This window comes from Momordica charantia (assembly GCF_013281855.1).
Source record: "Momordica charantia cultivar OHB3-1 chromosome 8 unlocalized genomic scaffold, Mcharantia_2.0 BLBB01000008.1, whole genome shotgun sequence".
Classification (NCBI taxonomy): domain Eukaryota; kingdom Viridiplantae; phylum Streptophyta; class Magnoliopsida; order Cucurbitales; family Cucurbitaceae; genus Momordica; species Momordica charantia.
In genome coordinates this window covers 20,471,478-20,493,978 of record NW_028275166.1, presented here as the reverse complement: position 1 = coordinate 20,493,978, position 22,501 = coordinate 20,471,478, and the positions used below count along the sequence as shown (strand labels likewise).

General features: G+C 37.3%; 1 protein-coding gene across 1 annotated transcript; it reads right to left on the bottom strand.

Annotated features, from left to right (window-relative positions):
• Nucleotides 1-218: 218 nt before the first annotated feature.
• RRG (sporulation protein (DUF155)) lies at nt 219-11,432 on the bottom strand. Its single transcript, XM_022301697.2, has 7 exons — nt 10,936-11,432; nt 10,611-10,722; nt 8,393-8,552; nt 7,619-7,767; nt 6,891-7,042; nt 1,559-1,673; nt 219-675 (listed from the first exon to the last, which is right to left on the bottom strand). The coding sequence occupies exons 1-7, from the start codon at nt 11,229-11,231 to the stop codon at nt 535-537; spliced, it is 1,125 nt and encodes a 374-aa protein (XP_022157389.1). The 5' UTR covers nt 11,232-11,432; the 3' UTR covers nt 219-534.
• Between the last annotated feature and the right edge of the window lie 11,069 nt (nt 11,433-22,501).

The following is a 22,501-nucleotide window of genomic DNA, read 5'->3' as shown; positions in this document are numbered from 1 at the left end:
GCAAAATTGTGGACACATCGTAGTAATCTCTTTATTGACCACTACAACACACGAAAATATGATGCATTTTTCAAAAGAAAAAAATAAAGAAAAATATATTAGGAAAATTATTTGGATTCTACAAAAATGTGAAAAGATCATGTAGCTTACATCTCCAAGCTAGAAAAACTTATTTTTCAATATTCAGGTCAATTTTCTAAAACTAAAGACTTTTCAGATTGTTTTTGGCTTCTTGCCAAATATAAATTTACTTTCATATGACTTTTCCACAGTTGTGTACAGAATCAATAGGTCTCAAATATTTATTCACATAAGACATCTCACCAACCATTGCTTTTTTGCCACCTGAAGCTTGTTTTCTTCAGGTCACTCTATTCTTTGATGTGTTTTGGGCATCGTTTTTCCTAAGCCTTTTTCATAATATAATAATGTAACAAAATCAGATTATTCTGTGAAAAGAATATAATTAGTTCAATGAACAAACTAAAACTTGTTCATCTCCACACCAAAATTTCCTTCCTCTGCCTTAACAAATCAAAGATGCACATGAGTTGAATCTCGAACAATCTCGTATAATGAGATCACGTTTTCAATACTCAAAAGGCCAATGATGCACCATTCCAACAAATCTGACTTTCTATTCTGGAGGACTTCTTGAAGAAAATGAATGTTATGCTGCAACCAACAAGCAAATTTATGAGAGAAGAATTAAACATTTTCTACCTCACCAAATATTATCTCCAGCAAACTAAAAATGCTTTCTTTCAGTGCAAAACGTAAAAAGTTGATGGCAGATACGTTTAGGAGACTTTTTTTTTTTTGGTAACTATTGCAGTTTCTTAGAGAAGTTATAACTTCCTAAAGTAGTTTTATGGTTTTTGTTGGTGTTTCTTTTATATGTTGCTTTTGTATGGGGGATATCTTCTGTGTATTTCTTAAGTGTGGAGAGTTAGATGGCCCTCTCGAATAGGCCATCCACTGGTTGATTTGTGTTGTGAATTTTAAGGTTGTTCTTCAGAGACTAGAGAGAATCCTATCACATTCTAAAATAATTTATATACAGCTCCGAAAAGCTCACGCTAGAGCATTAAACTTCACTCCAAGAAATATGAGAAGCTAGCTCTCTCAAATTGGCACTGACTTTCATCTATAAGGTGCATTCACTCCCTTTGAGCTCAATAACAATAAATAACAGATCGTACTCCTAACACAGAATTATATCAATCATGAATAACGATTTTACATTCTAATTTGTGAAAAGATGTGGAGGATTTTAACAACTCCACTTTTCATTTTCTCTTTAGTAGGTAGCATTTATTTGTAAAATTTTTCTTCCATATACAAGTCACCTTGTTTTTTTGTAATTCTGTTAAATCAATGAATCACGCGCACAATAAAAGGAGTATTAAATAAATAAAATAGAAAAGTTTTCATATCACCATATGGATCATGTCTCCTCAACACATTTGCCTTCGCATATAATGGAAAAGGATAATATTTCTTTCATCTTCGATATTGTCCAGGCTTTTATAAAAAAATGAAATAGAATCAACATTACCTCCACAAACTTTAATTTGAAATCAAGATTTCCGAAGCGCTGGGTGACTTCATACTCTTCCCTAAGGTACTCATGTATTTGAGCATACTTTGCATCCCTCCATGCAATTTCTGATCTGAGTGGCAAAAGAAAGGACAGATGAAAGGGAAAGTTAGGATGAGTAATTTTCCGAACTATTACTCATGTCAACACCCCACTAAAGAAAAATTATGATTGAATAGTACATCATTATATGAACTAAATGCATAACAAAAGAAAGACGTGGTAAGAAGTGAGGAGAATAAGAAGATAAGAAGTGTCCCGTTTTGTTTACTTATACCAAGCTTGATAGGTAGAATTTGCTATGCCACGATCTTGGTTCTGTTATGTTGTCAAATAGAATTATGAAAAATAATGTTTCCTAGGGCCAAGTACATAGCAATGACTAAATGCCTTAAGTTATAACAGAAGCTTTAAAGAGGATCTAGACAAACAGATGCACAGTTATAATCCAATCCTTGGTGCTGGATGTCACAATTGCATCAGAAAGTTCCCTTTGATCTTTAAAAGGCCTAATGAATTCTTTGGCAGGACAGATCTGTTTTCATCTAACATTTTTGTGGCTTCATGGTGTCTTCCATACTTCTGTTTTAGCATTATCGAAGAAACTATTGGATCATATATTTTTGTATTTTCCTTTGCGCTGGAGGCTTGTCTTTCATTACCTTTTTTTTTATAACCAGGAGTCGGAGCCTTACTCCCCTATACTTGAGGGCACACACGCAATCCCCAAAGCTCAGACCTGGGAGGGGTGGTCTTCCATTATTTGGAACTGTGCAGCTCGGCTCTTTTTTTCTTTCTTTAAAGAAAAGAAAATGGCAAATATGGTCCGATGAGCATCAATCTTGAAACACTTAAGAACTAGAAGGAATCTCACAGATAATGAAACAGAGGAATGGGTTAGGCGGTATATGCTAGCCTTGGTGAAGCCTTTAGAGAGGGAAGATAAAAGAATCTCGAGTTGAAGCAGATGTAAAAGAATCTGTTTTAGCCTTTCGTAGGTGCTTCTCGGTGCAATTCTCGACTGATAAGCTCACTGGGTATTGCAACACTATTTAACATCTTCATTGTATTATGAAAGGTTATTTGTAACCTCTTGGGATTTTGATTCATTTCTGTACCACACTATCATACTCAGGAAGGGGTATTGTACTTCGTAACTTTTCACTATTTTGATTCATTTCTGGGGAAAATCAGATTCATGTATTCTTCTTTTGTCCATTGGCCACTTCTTGTTGGATTAAATTCCTCCAGCTCTTTTGGTTATTATGAGTTTGGGACAATCGGGTTCCTTCCAACATCCAGCAATTGCTTAGTGGAGTTGAGCTCAATCCCCAAGCTCACCTTCTTTGGGTAAATGGCATCAAAGCTCACATTTCAGAATTATGGTTTGAAAGAAACCAAAGGGTTTTTGAAGGATAAAGAAGATCGCATTCGGATTGTTTCAACATTGCCAAGTTCAAAGCCTCACAATGGTGTGCTCTTTCCGATTTATTATCTAATTACTCACCTAGTATGATTTGTATGAATTGGGAGGCATTCATAACTCCTAGTTAACTTTGCTTTGTCTTCGATTATGTTGTCTTGTTATTTGTCTTATTTTATTTCTCTTTTTCACTCCTCATGGAGTTTAACTTTGAACAATTTTGTTCATTTTCATCTATCAATGAAAAGTTCGTATCTTTTTTAAAAAAAAAACAGATGGTTCTATTTCTAATTTTTCTTTTGAAAAAAAGCTTCAACCAAGAAAGCAAGCAGCAAGCAATATTTTGATAGAACCTCCAAATATATTGAAGTATGTAGAGACTAAGGTTGGAGAGAATCCAATGTGATGTATTCTCATTATTAAAGTCTATATATATAGACAAATATACACAAATATACAAGGTTGACCTAATCCTATAAGGATAAGGTAAAAGACAAATTAATATTAATACAAGAATATAAAATATACTAATATCTATACTCTAACAAAGTATAAAAGATAAATGAACTACAATCTCTACCAAGTATTAGAGGTACTTGGACCCTCCCCGCTTGAGATATCACTCAAGCCTAAAGCATACTCACTAATCGGATATCTTCATTCTTACACCCTCACTCTATTTATAATATTCTCCCTAACAACTTCCAAGTACCTCTAATACTTGGTAGCGATTGTAGTTCGTTTATCTTTTATACTTCAATAAATGTGGAGGTTCTATCATATTTAAGTGATAGGAACAAAAGGTTTCGACTCCAACAAGGTTTTAATCGTCATGGGTGGTTGCCTAAAGATCCCAAAGGTAAATCGAGAGGTAGACCTTGGTTTGACATTGCTAAAACTTCCCCTTTCTTTATTAATCAGTTGGCCTTCAAACTACGGAAAGGTAGCTGGATCAGATTTTGGCTTGATAAATGGAATGGGGAGGCAACCTTAGCAGAAGATTTCCCAGACTTGTATGCCATTTCCCTTAAAAAAGAAGCAGTGGTGGCAGATTGCTGGAGTAATGTGTATAAAACTTGGGATCTAGGCTTTCGAAGAGGTTTATTTGATAGAGAATTGGAATGCTGGACGAGAATGGTTCAACGTTTGGAGGTTTTCGTGTTAGAAGAAGAATCAGATGCTGTTATCTGGCCGCTGGAACAGAATGGTCGTTTCACCACGAATTCAGCCTATATGAAATTAAGAGAAACCCCTCCCAAATTAAAGTCCTCCCTGATAACTTTCATTTGGAAGGACCCTATCCCGAAGAAAGTAAAGGTTTTCCTATGGTCTTTGGCTCACCGAGCACTGAACACTCATGAGAAACTTCAAAGAAAATGCCCGAAATGGTCTTTGTCTCCATCAGTTTGCTGTCTTTGCTGGAAAGGTGCAGAGACTTTGGATCATTTGTTTCTTCACTGCCCTTTTGTTTTAAAAGGTTGGCAGCTTCTATTTCAATGTTTTGACAACCAATTATGTATGCCTAAAGACGTGGAGAGCTGGTTATTAGAATGTTTTCACGGTTGGCATTTCAATGGAAAGGCTAGAGTTTTGTGGAGATGCACTTTCAGAGCTTTTCTTTGGAATGTTTGGATGGAAAGGAACGAACGCTCCTTCGAAGACAAAGCTAAGTCTTGGGATTCTTTTTGTAATAGTGTGTAGGTTTTAGCTTCTTCGTGGTGCATTAGAAATTCGAAATTCTTCTGTAATTACAGCCTCTCTCTGATTTTACAAAATTGGAGAGTTTTTTTGTGATTAGTTTCTTTTTTGGAAGGGCTGTCTTGGCCCCCGTCCTTTAGGCTGTTCCTGTTCTACTGTTCTTCTTATGAAAGTGTTTCTTATCCAAAAAAAAACAAGGTTTTAATCGTTGTGTTCAATCTACACCATTCTCTTCATAGTTTGTTTGGAAGAATTACACAACCAAATAACAAAGATCGGACAGCCTTTGAACAACTACACAGAAACACTTATATAAAATTGACTGCAAGAAAGCAAAAGGAAAGTTGGTGAAAAAAAAAGAGGCATTCCCATTAGACTCCCGATGTTAAACCCATTCCAGCATCCAGAAGTGGCTTCCAAAAAAAAAAAAACTACTTTTGGAATTCAACAAAAAGATTCAAACCCCATTAATTTGTAGACTTAGAAGGCATGTGGCAGTCTTTCTCACAAATATCCAAGCTATGACCCAAAAATAGAGTGGACTAAACCAATTTTATATGATTGTGAGAAAATTTAAGTCCAAGACCAACAACCTTCTAACTCCCAATAGAATAAATTAAGGCAGGCTTCAAAATTCCACTTGAAGGATTATGACTCATTCTTCAGAAAACAAAACCAGACTACAAGAGTCCAAGAACCTTTATGGAAGATAAATCCCAAGCAAAATTGATAATGGTAATTGATAGCAATTGAGTGCATGGATAAAGAAACAACTTGGAAACTATGAAGCATGGAAAAACTTAAATTCCGGATACGTGTTCGACGAACATTCCAACACCAGTACATGTGTTGTGAAAGACGTGTAAATGCATAAATATTACTGACTTAAGTTTTCTTTTGGTGATAGGACGTTAATTTATTTAGAAAGTTGATAAGTTGGTTATGATGTATCTTGACCATTTTAAGATAAAACGTATGTCCCTGGTGTTTATTCTGGAAACATTCTCACTCCTTCCATGCAACATTCTTCACGTCGAATTTACCTGGTCCATGTGACCAACGTAAATTTGCACAAATTCAGAGGTTCTATGTACAAGAAAGTATTTCGAACAGGCCTCTAATGGTAAATTGGTTGGGGCGGGCCTGGTTATAGGGGAGCAAAGCTCCGATTCCCAATTATTAAAAAAAATCATAATAAAATAAAAAATCATAATAATAATATAATGGTAAATTGGTGGAAGAAGCTGTTTTTCAAGAACCAGCTAAAAAACTTTAGAAACTCATGAAAATTCAAGTACAAGGATAAAAGTGACTTTGTGACCTAATTACTAAGGTAGGAAATTTTGTACAAGACAAACCTCATACTTGGTCAACTATGCACAAAGACTTATTTGTTTCCTTTTTTTTTTCCCTTAATGGAAAACCAAACTTTGAAAGAAAATACGGCATACAAAAAAACCACACCCATATAATGGAGTTCTTGAAACTAACCATGCAGAAGAGGACACCAATCCAAAATAATAAGGCAATTACAAAACAGTTTAGAGACGGATGCCCAAACGGAAGAGTTGAACGAACCATATCCAATACCTCTCTCCAACACCTCTCCACCCCTCTAAGGATTCTACCATTCCTCTCAAGCGAAGCACTCCATAAAATAGTAAAAAAAAAAATAAAAAAAAAACATGCATGCCACAGAACCTCCTCCATCATATCACACTTCTTTGTTAGTTTTAGATGGGTATTTCGAAGGCCTCCAACAACAAACAAGGTCAAAGAATTATAGGAGAGGAATGTGTTTTTAATTTTGTTAATTTTTTTGTAGTGAAGGTGATTAAACAATGCCAAAGAGTATGGAGGATGAGTTCCTTCTTTTTTATGATTTTTTTTTTTCTTTTTTTTTGTCTTTTGCTGAATATTTTGATGGAGAGGTTGAATTCTTACTAGTTCAACCACGTGAAAAGTTTTAATATTACTTACGATATTCCACCAAAAATAAAAATTGGGACCATACTACATGTAAGAAATCTACGCAAGAAACCTTTTATTATTGTCATTCCATAATCTATCAAGCACCATCGTACTAAATTAAACACTAATTTTAACTATAATATAAAAATTAGGCAACGTAGGAAACATATATGCTAATATCAATTATCCTGGTGTTACCTTTCGAAAAGACCAACTTTGAGAATTACATCTGCTAGATTTGAATTGGCCTTTCCAACAAGTTGAAGGAGCTTCTTCTTATCCATAGTGAATGTTCCTGTTTTCTCCATTTTACGATTTATATCTGCAAACTCTTCAACCAAACTATCAACCTGAAAAGGAAAGGAGATAATGTTACATGTACCACAAGAAAGCATGTTTTGAGAACATATACAAGCACTAAAAATTGGTGTTTACGATTGTAAGGCCAAACCCAGACCCAGAGATTTTAGATTTAGAAATTTCATGAGCAAGCATCATAACCTCCATTCTTCCAAAATAGCTACAAATAATGTCAAACGTGAAAGGAAAACTTGATGGAAATCTAAGCTGCCAATCCTGTTCTTGGAGGAGAACCATAAGTAATATGCTTGACGGAGTTAGAGAGGAGTAAGTTAGAACAATGTGATAGATTCACAATGATTTTCAATTTCAAATAAGGAAAGCTGCTGTAACCATGGGAGGATAGGACTATAGGAGAGCATAAAGAATGTGAGAGAGCTAGAAGTAAGGACGTTCAAAGAAGTACAGAAGAGCAGTTAGCTCTTGGAGAGACACCAGGCTATCAAATTCCAAAATTTGATTGGACTTACTCCAGATTTGTGCTAATGGAAACTAGTTCCCTTGAAACTTCTCTGGGAGGTCCATGTTTGAATGTGTGTATTGAATATGTATGCACGCCAAATTACCTGTGATACAAAGTAGTCCAAGGCAATGCTTTGGCCAAGCACACTTCCAATAATCCGGACACCATCAGTGTCTAAACTTTTGAGAACAATGTAATCAGGACCTCCCTGCATATCCTCGACCAAATATGGCTTCTCTTTCACAGCATAATCTATCACAAAGTTAGTAGAAAAAAGAATTATATTAACTGAAAAACCTACTAGTCAAAAGAATGCGAGAAAAATATCAACACACACATACAAGTTTTATAAATCATTCTCAAATAAATGTAGTAAATGCTGAAACCACGTATCATAGGCTGAAAACTAGAAATTCCATTCAACATCTATCTCAATCATATGGAGTTTGTGGGCAGTGGCTCCAAGTAGCTAATGAATCTGTGTTTAAAATAAACGTTTTTATAAGTAGTATACAAGATTTGATAAATAATCATCACAGCAGGGTGATGCAAAATCCGAAAGAGGACAAGCAATACTTATGTATCCACGATTAACCATGTTTGCCTATGATCTACCACTATCACATCAGTCAAGAATGAGCAGGCAGGGAGAAAAATGGTAACTTAGCAATTGTGTATAAACATCATATAAATATGCATGCAATGCAAGTACAATTCACGTCTACTCAGTATATTCTAAGTACCCTAATCCATGATACATATACTCTTGAAAGAATGATCAAATGCACTATTACAGTGGTACATCAGATATAGGAATGTCATTTGCGAGGTCCCAGAGAAAAAGCATAAAAAATTTGGACATTCAAAATGAAATTACCATCCTTCTTTATTTCTGGAAGCAAACCAGAAGCATGTCTTCTGACCAAATCTAGATAACTTTCAACTTCGTGATCCTCAATGTTAAAGAGAACAGCAGAACCATATTGGAATACAACCATGTATCTGCAGCAACTTGAGTGCCCTTTAACTCGAACATCCTAAAACATGAGTTCCAGATACAAAAAAACTTGAGTCTTAAACAATAAAATTGAGGCCAGTACTCTAACGAACACTTTTTTTTTATGCCACGGATCGCTTGAATATATGAACACATTTTTATTCCATGGATTGCTAGAATATATGAACTCGCTTGTCACCTCTGATCTGTTAGGTATGAGAAATTTTATGTTTATGTTATTATGGTTGAGTTAATGGCAGTTACTATTTTATATTGGCTTGGATTATTCATGGTTAATAACAAAAATTTAACAGTTCCATTATTATACAGAATTATATTAGTGCAATTGATGGCACACGTATCAATGCATTGCTAATAGAAAAAGAACTAGTTTTACAGGGCATAAAATCATTGTGACCCATAATGCGATGCATGCATGTGAGAGTGACTTTGGCATGAGATTTTCTTTTAGTTTTACAGGGCATAAAATCATTGTGACCCATAATGCGATGCATGCATGTGAGAGTGACTTTGGCATGAGATTTTCTTTTATTTTTACAGGGCATAAAATCATTGTGACCCATAATGCGATGCATGCATGTGAGAGTGACTTTGGCATGAGATTTTCTTTTAATTATGTCGGCTGGGAGATGACTGCAAATGATTTCAGAGTTTTTTTAATGCTTTGGCCAGAGTAGAAATAAGTAGTGAGCAAACTCCTCACCAATTAAGTAGTGCTCCCAAAACCCATACCAATGTGTTTTAAGTCACTCGCAGGCATTAGGTGTCAGGGTCTCACAATCTTCAACTATGCAACCATGAGTCAACCAATCGCAGTTCTACTTTTTTTTTTTTTTTTGATAAGAAACTTGTATGTATTAAACACAAAGGAAGAAGACAGCCTATGGGCAGGGATGAGGAAGTCCCCTCCCAAGAGACTAAAACAAACCCGCTTTCCAATCTTGCATGAGTATCATAGGCTATAACTACAAAAGAATTTTTTGGAGTTTAGGCACCACATGGAAGAAGAACATTAATCCAAAAAGAATCAAAAGGAAGAGAGAAGTTGTTGAAGACCCTCTGGTTTCTTTCTCCCCACAACCCCCAAAAAATTCCTCCAACTGCGTAGCTCCAGAGGATCTTAGATTTGTTTTTAGATGCCACCCCTGTAAAGCCTCTAACAGCCGATCATCAGCTGAATTGGGCATGCACAAAACTAAGCCAAAAACGTTAGACAAAGCAATCCAAAAATTGGTAGCCATCGGACATCAAATAAAGGGCGGTCTAAACTTTCCTCATCTTTTTAGCAGAGGCTGCACACCAAGGGAAAAAGGACCACTAAGGAAGCTTTCTTTGAATCTCTCATTAAGTGTTTAGTAGTGCTACTTTTTCCTCAACCTCTTTTCTTTTCAAGAGTCTCTTTTGGATTTGTTATGCGTAAGACAAGGTTCCTCCTCTTGACTAAGAGCCCATTTTCTTGTACGTTTGCTGGTGTCTTGATTACTAACTCAAAGTATCCATCCGCATAAGACTCTGAACCTTAAGTCCAAGCCACTCCCTAGCCTTAAAATAAGGTTTTTAACTTTTGATTTAAAGGAGGGATGTTAAAAAGGCTGGATAATATATGCAATATTCCAATGTTAATTTGACACATTAACGTGGAATGGTTTACAGTGTTTAGAAGATGGATATGTGCCACATATTAGGATTAGGATATAGTCAGCCATATGTTGGAAAAAGTTTGAAGCATGGTGAACTTTAATTCTTCATTTTGTACTTCGGCTGCTAAAAGCTTAAGAATACTGTACCTGTTCTATCGTTTACAATTGGGGGCCTACCCGTTGAAATCTTAGTTTTCAGCAACTACTATTTTTCGTCGAATTTTCTTGTTGTTTTTGGAAGTTTTATTTAGTTTTCATGTGATCGTATTGCTTTAGTATATGACGGAGGATAATGATGCGGAAAAGAAAAACAAAACAACACAAATCACCATTACGTGGAATGATTAGGATGACCATTGACCAATAACTTGGACAAAGCATGATTTCCAAGCATGATGAATGAATAAAGAAAATATACATATGTTTGGACTTCTTACAGAGGTTTCTGGAGGGAAATCACTGTATCTCAGGGCGATATAATTCGATGAGCGGGAGGTAGGAGGGACAACGTTGCTTAAATTCTCAGACTGCATATTCTTCAAATTTATACTGCCAAAATCATGAATCTGAGAAACACAAATCACCGATGACCAGGAAAAAGTAAAAGAAACAGACACGCAGCAGGAAGTCGGCAAGAATTGCGTCTAATTTTAAGAAGTTCCAGGAGCCAGTAGTGTAAGATACAAGTATACACAAGAGAAGTAGACCCACCAAGATAATCAGCGACAAATAGATTAATTCAAACGTGATTCAGTGGCAAACCTGGTGCAAAGAAAGTAAGCTTTGATGGGAATTTTCCCAGTTTCGTCCTCTTCTTGCCCCTCGGAATCATAGGTTTGATCGGAAGCTGAAAACTCGGATTCAAATTGGCAGCCAGCAAACGAAATCGGAGATGCAACGGCAGAAAATGAGCTTGGACATTGAAAATTAAACACAGGATTTGAAAACCGCAACAGATGAGGATGACGTCTGGAATCGCCAAAAGGGACCCGAATTGGAGATTTAGAATGTAGAGATATGCGGCTCAGGAAAACAGAAGCAGCTCTCCTCCAGCCCATTCACTGGAATAGGATTCAGTAATCAACCGCGTCTCTGATTCTTACATGGGAAACCTGATTCTAAGGACGCCATGTTCATATGGGAGAATTCTAGTAGAAACGAGGGGCATGGGCATTTCTCACAGATCCCTACTCCGATAAAGTCCCGAGTTTCATTGTAAGGAAGGGAACGAATTCTAATAGAGGGAGCTTAAATTTTATATCATAAAGATTGCCGCCATATGTTAGGGTTTTTCTGAATTTTTATATTATAATAATCTATATTGTTTAAATTTCAAGTTCTTTGTACTAAAAAATATATATATATATGCAAGTTCTTTCTCAGTACAACGAGGATGTAGATTTGAACTCACCATTTTTTTTAATCAGAAATAGGTGCTTTAATACTTTGGTATCTAAAGCGCAAGTTATGATGATAGATCTTAATTCTAAATTTTGTATCATACTTGTTCACTTGTGTCTAAAAATTCATAACTTATGTTAGAGGGAAAAATACAACATCACACGTGAACCAATCAAATCAGTTCGACAAGTTCAAATATGTCCAACAAGCCTAAGAGAGAAGTCCAACCTACTGTCTGAGCTGAGCTGATAACCAAACCTACAAGAGATCAACCAAGCACTCTTCAACCAGCCTTAAGCCCAACAACTCGCAACCATATGTCGAAGCGGTTCCAATGTTCACCCCCCCTCCTATCGCCTATAAAAGGAACACTCATTCACATCATTCGGGCATGCTACTTTATCCGACTACAACCTATAGTAGCTCAAACCTCTACTGACTTGAGCTTTAGTGTGTTTGTTCCCTTTATGCAGGTCACTCCTCGCGCAGCTTGCTCCGGTTCAACGCAAGTCGATATATCCAGCTCATGTAGTAAAATTCAGCATCAACATTTTGCACCGTCTGTGGTAACCTACGTAAATAAAGCTTTTGTCATTTAGAAAAAGCTTATGGCTCCTAAGGTTCAAGCAACCACAATGAATACCTTAATCTGCTGAATAATGGCAGATAGGAGAAAGAGGCCCCCAAACCTCCCAAAGCCATTAAGTCGAGAACTCGAGCTGAGCTAGAAAAACTAAATCTACTTTGGTAGAAGAAGTCTCATCCTTTGACCTTCGAACATAGATCGCTCAAATGCATGTTGGGTTTTTATGCCCTAAACTCGTGGTTTGTAAATGTAAAATATTCAATAAAGCTGTTATTGAAGTTCCTTTTAGAATTGCATTAACCCAAATCCAATAAACTAACATCCAAGGTTATGTCATGTAACTGGAACAGTATATAACTGATATACAGTATATAGTTGATATACATGGTATATATTTGATATACTAGTGGATAATGTTCGAGTAATAACCTAAAGGGTCTATAGTATATGGGTAAGGTTGGGTACCTTATCTTGGTAACACTATGGATAAAACTCACTTTGTAAGAGTTACAAATGACTTAATCCAAATTGTTCATGTGGAGACATGTGAGGGGAGGTATCATATGTAATGAGTTTGTATAAGACCGGACTGCGAAATAATTAATCTTTAGCTATAACACCATTAACTAATAGATTATTATTTCATAGGAAAACCAGGTGATTCAATCTCAATCTTGAGTGAGTTACGGACTTCTGGTTATAAGAGATCGTTCTTTGATTTGTATGGGTGAGAGTGGCCTTAGTTGCGGACTCAATATTCCTACAATTTTGGGGACGAGACCAAGCGGGAAGCTGGGAACATAAATACACAATATGGAATTCACTTTTTTCCAACTAGGATAAGTAGACGAGTGTTCTCTTAAGTGCTAATTCTAGGACATAAACAAGGGGCCCCACCCTCTCACTGGCCCGAGAGGGACTTCTGTTTAATGATTAGACCATAAACAAGTTGTTCATTAGAGGATCAGTGATACTTAAGGAGAAAAGAGGTAACTTAGGGGTAAAATGGTAATTTGACCTAGCTGAAGTTACAAACACGTATGAAAGATTGACTTACTGTTAATGGTCAATATCTATTGACACAACATGTTCTACAGTGCATAAGAGTGCAGCTACGGGTCTTTAGTGGAATGTCTCATAGTTAATGAATGTTGATTAATTTAATTAATGAGTTTAATTAATTAATGTCAGATCATTGGAGCTTTGTAGGTCCATTAGGTCTCTCACTAGCTCACAACAGGTAAAAAAATTATCAAAATTTTTTTAAAGAGTTTGAATTATTCAATTTATACGAGGGAATGTAGGTTAATTGTATAAGATACAATTAATATAATGTGTGTGGGTACCTTTATAATGTATATGGATATATTGTAATCTAAAGTAAATTTTGAATGAGATTCAAAATTAAACTTCATAATACAAGAATTATATTTGAATAAGATTCAAACAATGATCAACATGAATTCGATTCATATTAAAACTATAGGTTAATATTAATATGTATGAGATTCACATTAAAACTATAGGTTATAAGAGAGATACATGTATTTCAATATGATTCAAATAAAGTATTAATTAAATACTTGATATTTAATCAAAGTTAATTAATTAATTTGATAAATTGATTAATTAATTAATTATTATTTAATTAAATTAAATTATATTATATTTTGATTTAATTTAATTAAATAACCTAGTTCATTGTATTTTACAAGGAAGTGGGAAGTTTATGAGTGGGGAAGTTTGCAATGGATTGCATTTTGGTGGGGTTGATGAGTTTTTGGGGGTGATTTTTTGTTGAAAAGCGAAACCACACTTCTCTCTAAAACTAGCTCTCTTTCTCAAATCCAAAAATTCTCTCACTTTCAAAAGTCAGTTCCCACAAATCGTCCCTTGCCAAGAGAATAGCGGGGAAGGCTTTTTGGTAGCATTCGGATTCGACATCGTCGTTTTTTGAAGAAGTATCTTCAAAAGTAGGTTTCTCTACTTCCCTTTTACAATGCTTATATGTTTCCTTTCTTGTATTTCTAAAACAAGATCAAAGCACAAGTGTTCACGCGCTTCTACTGTGAGATTCGATCCCTTTAATGCAAGCATGGGTGGAATGTCTTGCCGCAAGCCTTACCGAATGTTGGGATGCCACTCCTAGAGTTGTCTGAGCTTGAGATCCCTCACGATTCCAGGAAAGGCAAGCAGAAGGTGGGTGACCATCTGACCAAGTAAGGTGCCCACCGACCAGTCAAAAAGTTGGTTCTCGGCGGTAATGATAGATCATGGCCCAAGAAGGATCTCCAGTCAGTTCTATCTGTCCGACCTTCCCAGGGAGGGGATGAATATTTACAAGACACAATCATCCAAAACTGAGCTTAGAGATAGAATAAGCTCGAGAAGCAACATCCTGAGGAATCTATAGGCAATCTGAGTCTACCAATGGAGTTCGACCAACTGTAGAAAGAGCTGGTCAGCGAGGTCAAGGGCGACTTGAAGAAGATAAAAGATAAACCTACTTCGAATGATGACGAACTTAAAGAGCCACCCTTCGTTCAGGTTATTCTTGACTTGTTGATCCTGCAAAGGAGATGCTTGCCAACCTTTGACAAGTATTATGGCTCCACCGACCCAATAGATCAGGCGGAGGCCTTCAAGTCCATCATAGACTTCCAAGCATACTACGATGCAATGAAATGCAAGGCTTTCTCCATCACCCTGCAAGGATCCACGAGAAAGTGGTACAGGCTACTTACGCCTTACTCAATCTTTACATGGTAACAGCTACGAAAAGCATTCATATCTCAGTTCGTAGCTCATAAGGAGACACCAAATATTCAGACACCTACTTCCTCTCCATTAAGTAGAAGTCCCAGGAATCCCTGCGGAATGACATTAAAAGATTCCTTGTCAAGAAGATCAAGGTGGAAAATTGCACTAGCTTTTTTGCCCAAACAACATTTGTAAAGGGGTAACCTATGAGAAACTGAGCTAGTCCTTAGCAAAGAAGCTTGAGCGCACTTTGAAAGGCTGCCTTGACCAAGCTAGAAAATTTATCAAGGCAGAAGATATCATCTAGTCTGATGATAATGTCCTACCGACGTAACTCGTCGTCGAAGTCGAAGGACAAGGATAGAAAGGACAAAGATAGAAAGGACAATAGGTTTAGCTCGTCTCATCGACTAGAGAACAATCTACACAATGAGTAGAGATCAGAGCGACCTGAGAGGTACAACAAGTTCACACATCTCAATGTCCCGATTGTCGAGATCTTGGCAAATATCTAAGACTTCAAGCTCGACCTATTGAAGGATCCAAACCCACTACGCCATGATCTAGACAAACGTGATAGGTCAAAGTACTATCGTTTCCCCTAAGTCCACGATCACCACACCTCGGACTGCTACGACCTAAAAGAGCAGATGGAAGACCTTATCTAGCGAAGCCACTTTAAGAAGTTGTGGGCAAGAAAGACTGAGGTAGCAGCTTGAAAGGTTCTGAAATCAAGCAAGAGGAGAAAATGGAGGAAAAGGGAGAGTTCAAGGACCGTTCCAAAGCACGATGAATGACTTTCCGTAATCAACACGATCCATGGAGGACCAAGTGAGTGCCAATCTAGCCACAAGCTAAAGTAGCTCGCTCGTGAAGCTCGGTATGAGATTTGCACCTTGTAAGCAATGCTAAAATCCTGTCCCATCACCTTCTCGGATGTCGACCTCTAGGGTGCCCACCACCCTCACAGTGACGCTTTGGTCATAGCTCCACATATTGACCATGTTGTTGGACATGTTATAGTCGACGGCGAAGCCTCTGCCAACGTACTTTCTCTATTAACCTAACAACTCTCGGGTGGGGTAGAGCTCATTTAAAGAAAAGCTTGACCCTCTGGTTGGATTCACAAGAGAGAGAGTCACCTTTAAAGGTTGCATTGACCTCCCCATCATGCTCGACAAAGGTGATGCTCGGGTTATCCAGGTCGCAGAGTTTGTGGTCATCAACTACAGGTCGGCCTACAATGCCATCTTTGGCCGACCAATTTTTCATGCTTTGCTAGCCATCCCTTCAACTATCCACCAAGTCATGAAGTATCTGACCTCCAAGAGGGTTGGAAAAGTTCAAGGAGAATAGAAGTCCTTGAGGGAGTGATATGTCCCCGCCCTCAAAGGTTCGTCCACATGCGCGGCCAATTTTGAGAAGTTCGAGCTAGACGGAGATGATCTCCATCAACAAATGAACAGCAACTGAAAAGCTCGAGCTTGTCCCATTGCTCACCCCTTAACGACAAGTGAGCATTAACATCAAGTTGGAGGCCACCGACAGGAACGATTGTTGGGTGTGTTACCCTAAACTCGTAGTTTGTAATTATGTAAAAACATATTTATATTCAATAAACTTTTTGTTTTTCTTCTTCAATCAATTTATTGTTGAATTTACATCATATGTATTGTCCAGATCCAATAAACTAAACATCTAAGGTTATTATCATGTAACTGGGATATTATATATACTGGGCATATATTTGATATACCCTTGATATAAAAGTGGTTAATGTCTCGGGAATAACCTAAAGTGTCTATAGTATATGGATAAGGTTTGGTACCTTATCTTGACAATACTATGGATACAACTCACTTTGTAAATGTTACAAACGACCTAATCCAGGTCGTTCATGTAGAGACATGCGAGTAGGGGTATCCTGTACAATGAGTTAGTATAAGATCGGATTGCGAAATAGCCAATTGTTGACTAATAGATTGTTATTTAATAGGATGATCAGGCAACTCATTCTCAGTCCTGAATGAGTTGTAGATTCCTGCCCGAGGGCTCGTTCTTTGATCTATATGTGTGAGAGTGGCTTGAGTCACCGACTCAACATAACTTTAGCTGGGAACATATATGGGTGAGAGTGGCTTGGGGACGAAACCGAGCGGGGAGCTGGGAACATAACTTTACAAGATGGAATTCACTCCTCCCCGACTTTAGGGGAGTAGATGAGTGTTCCCTTTAATGCTGACTTCAGGACTTGAACAAGGGGCCCCACCCTCTCACTGGCCTGAGAGGGACTTCCAGTTATTGGTCGGACTATGATCAGGTTGTTCATTAGAGGATCAGCGGTACTTAAGGTATAAAATGTAACACATGGGTAAAACGATAATTTGACCCATTTGTAGTTACGAACACTCATGAAGGATTGACTTGCCGTTAATGGTCGATATCTGTGGACACAGAAATATTCTATAGTGAGAAGAGTGCAATTGTGATAACTCTCCAAAAGAGAGTTATTCTAGTGTTTATTTGGGTGATTTCATGCAAAGAATTGTTAAAGTGTGTCGGTTTTTGGTTCTTAATTAGCCTAGTTGAGATTAAAAAGTGAGATCCAAGCTAAAAACCCTAGGTCTTAAATGCTTTAGCTAAATATTGTACTAATTGCTCGTATTTCTGGTGTAAATGCACAGGTTTGGAAGCAAAAGACTAAGCATAAAGGAAGTGAAAAAATCCAGAGAAGAGTGGGCAAGATAATTTCGAGGCAGAGCAGATAAATGTTGGAGCGAAGCAGAGCTGGAGCATGGATTCACTGTGCTCTAACAGCCCAGACACGGGATTTACGGTGTCCATACAATTTTCAGTTGGGTGCCCTAAATTTGGAACCCGATATAAAAAAGGAATGTTGCCCTAGCCACCACATACAGATCCCTAGAGAAGCACGTTTTTTAGAGCTGAAAAGACAAAAAGAACGATTCTCTCTATTTTGAGGGAGAAAGCTGACAACATAAGAAGATATTCCTCTGCAATTTCGAGTTGACAACTTCTTCTTCTTCGGTTTTCTACTGTCTCCCTAAGATGGGTTGTCTTTTTCTTCTACCCATTTTCTTTTCTTCTTCATTTATAAGCTAAACCCCATTTTGGGGGAGATTTCCATGTTGTAACTGCTGTAAACTCAACCTCTAACTACTATATTCATTTTTAAATGAAGCTGTATTAATTTCTGATATCTTATTGAGCATTGTTGGCTACTTTGTTCTGTTTGCTAGCTTCTATATTGACTCGGGAGGGATTATGGTTGCTGACTTGTTTCATTTGGGATTAGTACTTTTCTATAGTATCTTGTGGATTCTCGGGAATGGGGTTCCCTAATCTTGCCTAGAGCTTGTTTTTACTGCTTGGAACTTAGCAACGGGAGTTGTGGGTTTTCATGTTCGGGTGTCTCGGAAGGGAACCAAGTCGAGCTAGACATTAACGGATGTTTGTTAGTTAGAGGGTAGGTTGATAGGTTTATGAATGCATGTGAGCCTCCTCCATTTTTCCATATCTGTATTCTCCCTATTTTTGTATTCTGTGCTGGTTCTTCTGCTTGTTATCAGCTTTACGAAGTGTGCCTGCTACAGTGATCTGTTTACTGCTTATTTATTTTATGTTTATTTGTTCAAGTCACGAAACAACATCTATACTTCTTTATTTTACGCTTTTGGTATCCGTAAACACTGTTTAAAATATCATCCAAAGTCCCTGTAGATTCGACCTTGTTACGTACTGCAATTGACATTTCGTGTATAGTTGCACGTGTTGTCAACACGGTTGTGTGGACGCAACAAAATGCAGGTTGGAGTAATTTTTGCCCTTAGTCAACTGCAGATATTCTATTAGAGTATCGATTAGGCACTTGTGATAACTCTCCAAAAGAGATTTATTCTGGTGATTTTTTGGGTGAAAATATGCATTAAAATGTCAAAGTGTGTCAGTTTTAGGTCATAATTAGCATGAATAGTGTTAAAATGTAAATTCTTATCTAAATATCCTTAGTCTTGAGAACTTTGGCCAAAAAGAGCATAAACTCTCGTATTTATGGTTCATTTGCACAGATTTTTAAAGAAAAGCTAAGAAGAGAAGGAAATGTTGAACTAGAGAAGAGTAGTCAAAGCATTTTCAAGACATAGCATATAAAAGCTGGAGCATAGCGATGCCAGAGTATGGAGTGACCGTACAGTTCATTCCAAAAACACGAGATTCACTTATGTCCGTACAATTTTTAGCTGGACACCCTAAAAACGAACCCCGATATAAAAAGGGCATGTTGCCCTACCCACCACACACAGATCCCAATGGAGATACACTTTTGAGAGCTAAAAAGACAAGGGAACGAAATAAACCCATTTTCTGGAGGAGAGCTGATGCCAGAAAGGGGAAGCTCGCCTGTTGGAACGAGCTGACTGCTTCTTCTTCTCTGTCATTTAGGTATCTTCTTCCATTTTGTTTTCTTTACCCATTATGAGTTGAACCCCATTTTTTTTTGGGGGGGGGGGGGGGGGGGGGGGGGGGGGTTTTTTACATGTTGTAAAGTTTATTTCTTAATCTTCACACTACTGTTGGCTGCTGTTTTGTGTTGTTAGCTTATGTATTGACCCGGGAGGGCTTGTAGATGTTGATTTGTTTTGCTTGTGGTTAGCGCTTTTCTATAGCTACAGGGATACTCAGGAATGGGGTCCCCTAATCATGGCGATAGGGGTGAGTATTATCCCCGAAAAATCGCCCCTACCAACCGAACCGACTCGGTTCGGTCGGTTTCAGCTACAGATCGGTCGGGGTCGGTTTTACAATTTGTAAAATCGACCAGTCGATCAGTCAGTGGTTCCAAATAAGAAAAACCGACCGACCGACCGACCGATTTATGGGTTAGATTGGAAAAATGCCCGTTTTTCAAGGTGGTTTTTAAGAAAAATCATGGGTGCTCACGATTTTCTAGAAACTACCCATTTTTTATATTATTTTAATTGTTTATCTTTCCTCTCTCATCTCCCATTTCCCCAAATCACTCATTATTTACCTTTTCATTTATTACTCTCTTTTTCCTCTTATCTCTCAAAATCTTCTCTCTCACTATTTTCACTATTCACGATTTGTCTTTCTTACCTTTTCATTTGTCTTTCTTCTCCATCTTCTTCCTTTCTTCTTCCATTATCATTTTAGATCTTTTTTCTTTACCATGTCTTCTTTTCTTTTATTTCTAACCGACAATGCAATCTTTCGAAGTTTTCTTAATTCTTATTTCTCAACGATAATAATAGCACACTCATCAGTCGCCCTCGCCGTCCCAACAACCCCAACCCAATCATGACAGAATGTTTAGTTAAACCGACCAAAAAAAAATTTGTCGGTTAAACCGACAAACTGACCGATCGAACCGATCGGTTTGTCAGTCGGCGCCAAACTGCAGAGCGAAACCGACGTGGTCGGTTTCAGCGTCGGGGTCTGCCAAAAACCGACCCCGACCGACCGATGATCAGCCCTACATGCTTATAGTTTAGGGTTATTATTTGGGTAACTAGCAACGGGAGTTGTATTTACTCATGTTTTGGGTATCTCGGAAGGGAACCGAGTCGAACTGGACACTAATAAATGTTAGTTACGCTAGAGGGTAGGTTGATAACTTGTGAAAGCATGTTAAATCTCCCCCGCCTTCTCCATATCTGTTATTCCCGCGTTATCGCTTTCTGTGCTACTGCTTTCTTGTGTTGATAGCTTCAATACCATCGTCTTTTGCAAAGTCTATCATCTTGTTATTACTTTATTTTATTTCTTTTTCTAGATAATATCCATATCCAAGCTTTGTATATTTTTAAGTTTTGGTTTATGCTTTTATCGTTAAAATACAACCAAAAATCCCTGTGGATACGACCTCGTTACGTACTACAACCGGAGATTCGTGTATACTAGCACGTGTTGTCAACACAGTTGTGTGGACGCAACAACTTGCCATCTATTTTCATCATTGAACTCTTCAACAACATGAAAAGCATTGTTCAACTCTTTGACAACATGAAAATACCAATACCAAATCTATGGATGAATCTTTAAATGAGAAATGTACCGAAACAAACTAGCTAAAATTAGCTATTTGTACTCCTTTTCACATAAAATTGATAGATGAATTTATGTACTTTTTTATTGGATTTTGATCCATCGGGACAATGGTAACTCAATCAGGCTCCGAAGAAGTATAGCCAATTGAAAGGGATGTGGCGCAGCTTGGAGCGTGTTTGTTTTGGGTTCTAAAGTATCAATGGATGGTGGAGCATAGGTGGAAAACAATTATATGGATTTGGTGCTTTACCCCATAGATGCTTCTCTCTTAGGATGCAGTGCTAGAGCATCTCGTTCGAGTCCAAGTGGCAGCATGACATTTTTTATTATAAAAAAGTTTCTATAATATAATTAATTCAAGTCCCAGGTATGCTCATGCAATTTGGGTCCTCATTTTGGTCAACCAGTCATTGAAGCTTTACTCAAAAGGGTGCTCTTGGCCTGGTGAATATGGTCGTGCCCCTTTAATATGATGAGAAGAAGAGGGGTAGCCTTATTTTCTTTTCTGCATCAATCCTCATCCACCAGCTATTTTACTTTTTTTTTTTGGTGTATAGCTGAGTTGATAGAGCTATCGTAACTCCACTTAACAAACAAAGTTCATTCTATACTCAAATTAGAGTTACCATACAAACCTGAATATATATCTATAAAAACGAAGGGGGAAGAACTCATAATCAAATCTGGGTAATTAAATATTTTCAACTTGACAATTTCGAAACAATATTATTTTGACTAAGGGCAAAAAATTTAGCTGACAATGTCTTGACTCTAATGTAAAAATACACCAGTAGCGTACTGGTTAAAAAAAGAAATAAATGTCACGACATCGATCCATTTTTTTACCTTTTAACAGTTGAGAATTTGAAGTGAAATTTTTTATTTGCCTATTCATAGGGAAAGAAAGGTCTCTCTGACCACGTTGTCCGATAGGAATCATTGAATCAATAACAATAAGCCTATTTGAAGAGGTTCATATAGGAATGTCTCAAAATAATACCAGGAGCGTGAGATTCAATTTATCGAGATTCAGAAGCTCAAATTTCACCTCGACCATCAATAAGTTTAGTTAGGACGGAAAAAGGAGGTCTTACTTTATTTGCTTCTTCCTTTTCTTTAATGAAAAAATGAACAATTGGAAAAAAAAGTATTCTCTTTACCTTTTTGGTCCATACCTTAGTTCTTTGTTGGCCTTGAGTATGGCATGGGTTACTTCAGCGCCGTAGCGCTTGGTATTTCAACGTTGGCTCGAGGTATTTTCTCTACTTCTTCTTACTCTGAAAAAACAGGGGCACCAGCCGTCATTAACGGGAAAGTAGGAGTTTGGACTTGTCGAACGAGCTCTTATCGTGGGAGAAGAAAGCGATGCAGGTAAAGTGTATTTAATTATTATAAATTATAATAAGATATGTACATAAATATATCTTATCCACATAGTGGCACAATTGTTTTCTCTACCTTTACCAAAACTTCCCTACTTCATTCCTTTTCTTT